This window comes from Polyodon spathula, chromosome 26, assembly GCF_017654505.1.
Source record: "Polyodon spathula isolate WHYD16114869_AA chromosome 26, ASM1765450v1, whole genome shotgun sequence".
In the NCBI taxonomy this organism is placed as follows: Eukaryota; Metazoa; Chordata; class Actinopteri; order Acipenseriformes; family Polyodontidae; genus Polyodon; species Polyodon spathula.
Genome location: NC_054559.1, coordinates 20824384 through 20833324, shown reverse-complemented (window position 1 = coordinate 20833324; position 8941 = coordinate 20824384). Strand labels below are relative to the sequence as shown.

Sequence of the window (8941 nt, the reverse complement as noted above, 5' to 3'; positions counted from 1 at the left end):
CAGGTGATGTGGTTAGAGGGGGGTGTGGTTAAAGCAGCTCACTCATGTACCCATGCTCTCTGTTTAAATGCCTGTTAAATAATTTCCACAATCAAATCCAAACCTAACAAGAGCTGCCAGCCTGCAGCATGAACGGGGAGAGACTGTCCCTAAATTGCATCTTTTGTAAAATTAATGCTCCGTTCCAGTTATCTGTGAAGCGCATCAAGAGAGAACTGCTTTCTGTTAAATGGTTTCTCAGCACCAGCGCGCTGCTTCACACACAATGCATTATGTAAATACAGCATCAACCCCTGTCTACTGCAGGAAACACTTTCCAGGCAATTAGAGAGGCAGAGAGATGGTGGGAGAGAGGAATAGAGAGAGAAGTAGAGGGAGGGAGGGAGAGAGGAGGAAGGGAGGGGGAGAGAGAGAAGGAGAGGGGGAGAGAGAAGGAGAGGGAGAGAGAGAGAGAGAAGGGGAGAGGAGAGAGAGAGAGAGAAGGAGAGGGGAGAGGGAGAGAGAGAGAAGGAGAGTGGGGAGAGAGAGAGAAGAAGAGGGGGAGAGAGAGAAGGAGAGGGAGGGACGGAGAGAGAAGGAGAGGGAGGGAGAGAGAGAGAAAGAAGGAGAGGGAGAGAGAGAGAAGGAGAGGGGAGAGGGAGAGAGAGAGAAGAGTGGGGAGAGAGAGAGAGAGAAGAGGGGAGAGAGAGAGAGAGAGGAGAGAGAGAGAGAGAGAGGGAGAGAGAGAGAGGAGAGAGAGGGAGAGAGAGAGAGAGAAGGAGAGGGAGGGAGAGAGAAAGAAGGAGAGGGAGAGAGAGAGAAGGAGAAGGGGGAGGGAGAGAGAGAGAAGAGAGGGAGGGAGGGAGGGAGGGACAAACAGAGTCAGTGTAAAATAAGAAGCCTAACAGCAGCTTCCACATACCCCACAGACTACCTTACAGAAGAGTGGGTCTCAAGAACAGTGATAAACAGGGTCTGTGAAACTGAAGCTGGAAATGATATCTCCCAGTCTGTGTAGGACTTAAACAGTCATTAATGAAACAGGACGAGACAAAACATTGGGCTGCCCTGAACAGAAATACTAAGTTTGCCACGGTCCACAAGCTCTGTGTTGCAAAAACTGTGCATCTGGAGCAGAGATAGAATATTTGTGGTGCCATCATTTTCCACACAACTACATTACTGGCAAAAGGCTCTCTCTCACTCTCTCCTCTCGCATTCTCTCCTCTCTCATTCACTCTCACTCTCTCTTTGAATCGCATTTCCCTGAATATTGATGGATAACAGTAATCTCATTCTCTTCACTGTGTAGGTGTTTAATCTCATTGTATTGCAGGATCACAATCCTTGGTTTATTTAGACTATAAGTACCATTACTGTTTTGTAACAATGTAAGCCATTTTTGTTGTGATAAAACCTGAATAAACAAACTAAAGAAATGGATCCCCTCTTGACTGACCCCCCCCCCTCTCTCCCCTGCCCCCTGTCTCTTCCAGGCCTCCTGCAGGAGAGCTTCATGGAGCAGCGGGACGGCCTGGTCTCTGTGAACCTGCTCGTGGTCTCTGCGGTCTCTGCCTTCGCGATGGGGGCGGCGCTGTCGGGCCTGGCGGTCTGCTGGTTCATGGGTCACCAGCAGCGACACTGTGCCCGCAGCGGGGCGGGCGGCTCGGGGGCCGTCCGGCGCAAAGGGGAAAAGGAGCAGAGCATGGGGGGCTCAGTGGTGAGCGTGACCCGGCCCAGCGGGGGCCAGTCCGAGACCCTGCTGGCCCCCCTGATGATGCCAAACGGCTGGCCCAAGGTCATGGGGGTGGCGGTGGGGGGCGTGCCGGACCTCGATTCGGGGGGTCTCCTACCCACTCCGGAGCAGACCCCTCTGCAGCAGAAACGCTGCCCCCCGGGTCTCCGGCTGACCGGAGGGGACCCCAGCTGGGAACAGAGTCACTACCTGAACGCAGGCCCCGGCCCTTCCTCCTCCTCCTCCTCCTCCTCCGTCATCTACCTGAGCTCCAAGCACCTGCCTAGGGAGAGCCGGCACTGCGTGCAGGGGGAGCAGAGAGAGCCCCAGCACTACCTCTCCCTGGCAGTGAGGGAGCGCTCCGACAGGCACAGCCCGGCTCTCAGGAACTCCTCCGGGGGGCACCCCTACCCCGTCACCCCGCAGGACAGCCCAGACAGAAGGAGGGTGGTCTCAGCCCCGAACACCCAGCTGGATTTCGGAGAACACCTGCGCTGGAATCCAGAGAGCCTCAGCTTCAACAGCAACAATGGGTCGTCTTCCCAGAGCAGCCGTCATTACAGCAAGCCCCCACCCCCCCACAGCGGTGACCACGCCTTCCACGGCCTGCTGAGGTCATCACACCAGCCACACCCACCCGCCCTGAACGGCCTTGCTGTGCAAGGGAGGGAACAAGCGGACTCCATCTGGCCAATGAGAAACAAGTAAAATAAAGAAATAATACACCTTGAAAAATTACAAAAATTGCCCAGTTACAAACGCCCTGTGCTCAGCCTCTCCTTCTCTCTCCCTCTGTCCTCTCTCTCTTTCTCCCCCTCCCTCTCTTACACTGTCAGAGCAGCATCTCCACTTAGTGATTTACAAAGTTAATGCGAGCGTAAGAAAGACTGCAAAACCTTTACTATGAAACCATTGATACGAATGATATGAAGCCATTGATACGAATGATATGAAGCCATTGATACGAATGATATGAAACCATTGATACGAATGATATGAAGCCATTGATACGAATGATATGAAGCCATTGATACGAATGATATGAAGCCATTGATACGAATGATATGAAGCCATTGATACGAATGATATGAAGCCATTGATACGAATGATATGAAGCCATTGATACGAATGATATGAAGCCATTGATACGAATGATATGAAGCCATTGATACGAATGATATGAAACCATTGATACGAATGATATGAAGCCATTGATACGAATGATATGAAGCCATTGATACGAATGATATGAAGCCATTGATACGAATGATATGAAGCCATTGATACGAATGATATGAAGCCATTGATACGAATGATATGAAACCATTGATACGAATGATATGAAGCCATTGATACGAATGATATGAAGCCATTGATACGAATGATATGAAGCCATTGATACGAATGATATGAAGCCATTGATACGAATGATATGAAGCCATTGATACGAATGATATGAAGCCATTGATACGAATGATATGAAGCCCTTCCGCTCACAGCAGAGAAAACTCAAACCCTCGTCTCCACTGCCAGAGAAAATCAAACAGCAAAGACTTGACTCGAGTCAAACCAGCTGCAAGTTCAAGAGGGCAGGCAGCTTCTGTTTAGAGACAAACATGTGGGCCACTTACTGGTTAGGAAGAGATATTCACATGAGATTATAAAAGATTATCCAGCCCAGCCCAGCCCAGCCCAGCCCAGCCCAGCCCAGTCCAGGGGTTTAGCAAGGAACCTCCTGAAAACACACCCCTCCCAAAGCCACTCAATGATTGTGACTGACTGGTCCCTGTTCTGCACAATGTGGGTTTGTTTCCATTGCCTTAGTGCTGAGGAGGAGTCTTGCAGGCAACGTAGACCCAGATAATCCTGAGCTGGGAGAGACAGCACATAGCACAGGGAGGCTGCATTAGATGACAGTTTAGGCCTCCATTTTGTTAAGTGGAAACAGCAATATAATGCTTTTTGAAATAAAAGTGAAAGTATTTGACCCTGTCTAAATAAAGGGGGAGAAACTTTATTCAGAGCTCCCGAGAGTTTAACCTGAACTGGAGGGATACCCGGAGCACCTTCAGCCCCCCCCCCCCCCCCCCCCCACACACACAATGGTACGCTCCGGTCCCTGAACACTTCTAATTGATCCAGGAGGGGCAAAAACATGAAGAGGCTGAGTCTGGTTCCGGAGGAGCCCGGGAGCAGGGTGTCTGGGGAGCAGGGTGTCTGAGGAGCAGGGTGTCTGGGGAGCAGGGTGCCTGGGGAGCAGCGCAGAGGAGGGGCAGAAACATGGAGTGGCTGAGTCTGGTTCCGGAGGAGCCCGGGAGCAGGGTGCCTGGGGAGCAGGGTGCCTGGGGAGCAGGGTGCCTGGGGAGCAGCGCAGAGGAGGGGCAAAAACATGAAGAGGCTGAGTCTGGTTCCGGAGGAGCCCGGGAGCAGGGTGTCTGGGGAGCAGGGTGCCTGGGGAGCAGGGTGCCTGGGGAGCAGCGCAGAGGAGGGGCAAAAACATGAAGAGGCTGAGTCTGGTTCCGGAGGAGCCCGGGAGCAGGGTGTCTGGGGAGCAGGGTGCCTGGGGAGCAGGGTGTCTGGGGAGCAGGGTGTCTGGGGAGCAGCGCAGAGGAGGGGCAGAAACATGGAGTGGCTGAGTCTGGTTCCGGAGGAGCCCGGGAGCAGGGTGCCTGGGGAGCAGGGTGCCTGGGGAGCAGCGCAGAGGAGGGGCAAAAACATGAAGAGGCTGAGTCTGGTTCCGGAGGAGCCCGGGAGCAGGGTGTCTGGGGAGCAGGGTGCCTGGGGAGCAGGGTGCCTGGGGAGCAGCGCAGAGGAGGGGCAAAAACATGAAGAGGCTGAGTCTGGTTCCGGAGGAGCCCGGGAGCAGGGTGCCTGGGGAGCAGGGTGCCTGGGGAGAAGGGTACCTGGGGAGCAACACGCAAGGTTATTCATTAAAAATACAAGACTGGGGGGGGACACACAACTTGGAGACAGATGAAGTCAGAACGCAATGGAAGTCAGGGAGAGGGGAACAGAACAGGACTGGGTTCAGACCCCCTACCCCCTACGGATATCCCCCCACATCGCTCTCAAAGACATTTCTAGAAAGCAATGTTCATTCACAGTGGGTCTTGCTGCCTGTGGTGAATCTGTAGTGCAATGTATGAAATTGAAATGAATCCCGCTGTGACACTCAGCCCCTTACAGCTGGGGGCACTGCTAGAGTTTTTTCAGCTGCGGGGTTGTGAAAGATAAACTAGCTAACTCAGGTTTTAGAAACGTCCGTCAGTGTGAGGCCGTGCAAGGCTGGATCCCAGCGGTACAGTCACAGCTCCGTGCTCCTCGGTGTAGCGGTGCATCACTATTATTCACACCTGCATGAATTGTTGCTTTCTTTAGTTTTCCCTGCTGCTGCATTTCATTTTTCACACTCTCACAATTGAATTAACATGACACAGCTCCGTTTTATTTCTCAGTGATAATGAAACATGCAGTCTCTTTTTTTTTTTTCCATTTTCTATAAAAGTCAGAAGAATCCAGTGTAATGGGTTGGGTTAGGGTTAGGGTTAGGGTTAGGGTTAGGTTTAGGTTTGGGGTTAGGGTTAGGTTTGGGGTTGGGGTTAGGGTTAGGTTTGGGGTTAGGGTTAGGGTAAGTTTTATGGGTAGAGTTATGGTTGGGGTTAGGGTTAGGATTATGGTGAGGGGATTATAAATCGCAGCAAAGAAAATGAAATAATGCAACAGAAAGAGAGCTGCATTAACAATGATTAGATATGCCTTTAACAAGCAATCCCTGACATGATCTTTCTGTCTGGGTTAAATTAGCAAACTCACTCCACAGGCATGTTTGAACGAGCTGGGCTAGCATAACAAGCCACTACTCCTCAGCGCCCCCTAGTGTTGGGAAGGTCTGCCTGCGAGTATAATGGGCTGGCGCAGGGACAGAGTATATCCCACACTTACACATGTTTTCTTGTAAGTATGACATTGTCCCGAGATCTGACACTGCTGAACGGCTCAGCTAGAAAGCGTAACAAAGGTATGTTTAAAGTTTCATTAGTCACAGTCAGTATAGCTGAACCGCTGAAGTAGAAAGTACATGGGGAAAGTAATCAAGTGTAAGTATATAATATACTGTATATATTACCCTTGATAGCTGGCTGGGCAGAATGCAACAGGACAGTGATTCCAGCTCTGTTCAAACTGAGTCAGTGGTGTGTGTTCAAACCAAGAGGCACATTACCAGCAGGGCCACCCCCATCCCCCCACACCCCCACCAGTACTATGAACAGGGCAGCAGAAATCCATTGGGGCTACAGCTAGAGTACCTGTCAAACCCCACACCAATACCCTAAGAAATGTGTATTAAAGCGCTGTGGAAATTAGTCTTCTCCTATTTGCTCAATGAACCGAACCCTTCATGCATATATTGCTATCCCAGCCATGCATGATCAGGCAAAGCATGGCTGAGAATTGAATGGCTTCAGACGCACACACACACACACACACACACACACACACGCACACACACACACACAGTGCGTACGTGCAGTGTCACCATACTCCTGCGCACACACGTATAATCAATGACGAACCCTTCAATGCACACTTATGTGTGCCCAACATCACACACAAGTTTGTGTTTGTGTTACACCATGGCACAGACAGCACAGACGCGCCACACATGTGCGTGCAACAAGCACACGTCACACACCACACACACACACCACACACGCACGCACACACATACACACACACACAAACAAACAAACAAAATACATCTCAGGTGATTTCAAAGTTCAAATCGGGATGAATTCCAAAAAGAATTCCTCTGCAAGTTTTTCATGCAATACTTCAGATGGCTAGAAGACTCCCATTGCAGATCAGTGTGATCCATCCCGGGTTTTACTCTGAGCTTAATTAAGACAATGATTAAAGCCCTGTGAAATTATTTTAATTTTTTTATAATTTTTTTTTTAATTTCACAAATTTTGTTTTATTTTGTTTGATCCACTAAAAATGTTACATTATGTAGCTTTAGTACAGATACACATTAATAAATAACTCAAATAGATGTAGCTCAATAAAACAAAGCATACACCATGTTTTAACTACATACATGTTTTTATTAAACATTATCCATTATTTTTATTATTTGGACATAAACAGACCATAATTTAGCCACAGTAATGGTAACGTAATTGAATTCCCCCACTATTTTTTAATGAAGTGCCTATTTACAGTAAATACTGCCCATGCCCTCTATACAAATACAAAAATACTTTGCTCACTGCACAGTGGAAATCAAATCAGCATGAAGGATATTAAATCAACAAACCCTAAAACATTACAATTCAGCATTAACTCAAAAAGCAGGTTACTGAAAGAAAATTCAGATGTTTTCTACATGTGTTCATAAGGAGCTTCAATCTAGCAGAAATATTCCAATTAAGAATCAGATGCAAGCACACATCAGAACTCTATGCTTTTTTTTGCATGGTTTGTCGTCTGTCACTTCCAATCAGTGAATACTTTGAAAACAGACGTTCACATTCAACAGAAACCAATGGGTACATGATACAAGAAATCAGGGTATTGGATAAGATGGCATTCTGGGACCTGAGCACAAACAGCATGGCATTAATATTCTGAAGTGCAACACATTGTCGCTTAGTTTCATGAACCGCAGCACAAAGTCATGTATTTCCACTTCCCTCAGCAGAGGCACGTTCACAATACATTCCTGCAACACGTGTGTGTCCACTGATGCCCAAGTGACTTCTCCAGTGGATTAAACAGTTGGGCAAGAGAAGTCAGGAGAAATTCTTTGCAGCGTTGTTTTAGGAGTTTAGAAACAAACGTCTCTTCCAACACAATTTGAATTCCCAATCGCTCACTGCAAACTATACATCTGCTCTAGTCAGACCGTGCCCATGGTGACGGTTGAGACTTGACAACTACGACTGCAAGTCCTTATATAAAGTATTTTTTGTAAAAGCCTCCCAATTTAAAAATGTAATTCTATGTTTGCTTTATAATGATTTTTTGTTTTATTTCTTTATCTACTTGCATCTCATTTTATATTTGCGTTTCATTTTAGTTCATGCTATTTCGTACACAGGGCTCTGCTAATGATCTGCTTTCAGTTCATCTTGTGATGAAGCTCATGGTAAAGCCAGGAGTGGATCTGTCTGATGCAGGGAGCTGTGTTTCTGTTTCTGCAATGCTAAAACGGACTCTCAATTCATTCTCTTGATCAGTTCCCATTTAAAAACGCATCAGAGTCTCTATCTTCTTGTGGAAGACCTTCTTTGTTTTATTAGAAATTGGACCAGCCCTGATAGGCTTGATGGCTTCATCTCGCTCAGAACGTTCTGATTACCATGTCTCTTATAGTGATCTGTTCAGCAGTGTATCGATTCCTTTGTAATCCCTGTAAGGCTTGTCTGGTAGAAGCAGTATCTGACTGTATGTGCATTTCGCTCTGTTCACACATTATCAGCAAGCGCAATGGCATCTATCACTTCAGAACACAGGGCAGTGGTACTCACCCTCAGCATCCTGCACTCAAAATACAATATCATATTTTATAAACACAAACATGTACCTGTATGATTGCCTATATAGCTAAGATGCAGGAGCAGACAAGAGTCTTGAATGGAGTTTATCCAAATGCTCGATGGATTTCTGACGCCCAGCCCCAGAGTGACTCGACAAAACAGACTCTGATTCCAATTACCACAGAAAATATAAACCAAAAAACAGAGAAGAGAAAACGAAAGGGAAAAGTAGACATTTTTTAAAAGTTTGTTCCACTGTATAGATTTTAAAGAAAAGCACAAGATATTTTGCATTTTTGTAAAGTTTTAGACAGTAAATTAGAAAGCACTGATTATTATTATTATTATTATTATTATTATTATTATTATTATTACAATGATGTTTTATTTTTGAATATCTCTTTGATCTTACCGTGTGATTTTTTTGGCAGTACTGTGAATATGGCTCTCAGTATTTGACCGTTTTAATGACTGCACAGATTTGACCGTGTGTTTGTTTTATTTGATTGTTTTAAAGGCCAGGCTTGCTTCTGGGTTTCAGAAGCACTTTTATAAAGAGCTGAGCTCCACACAGGAGTGTGAGTGCAGAGGCCGAGCTCCACACAGGAGTGTGAGTGCAGAGGCCGAGCTCCACACAGGAGTGTGAGCGCAGAGGCCGAGCTCCACACAGGAGTGTGAGTGCAGAGGC

The 8941-nt window shown here is 47.4% G+C and overlaps 1 protein-coding gene across 1 annotated transcript in view; it reads left to right on the top strand.

Annotated features, from left to right (window-relative positions):
* Positions 1 to 3822, top strand: part of LOC121301067 (semaphorin-6B-like) — a 48712-nt gene extending 44890 nt beyond the window's left edge. Inside the window, exon 18 of the mRNA XM_041230180.1 lies at positions 1476 to 3822. Within this exon, the coding sequence (XP_041086114.1) occupies positions 1476 to 2422 (947 nt within the window). The 3' untranslated portion in view covers positions 2423 to 3822. The remainder of the gene's footprint in view (positions 1 to 1475) is intronic.
* The last annotated feature ends 5119 nt before the right edge of the window (positions 3823 to 8941 follow it).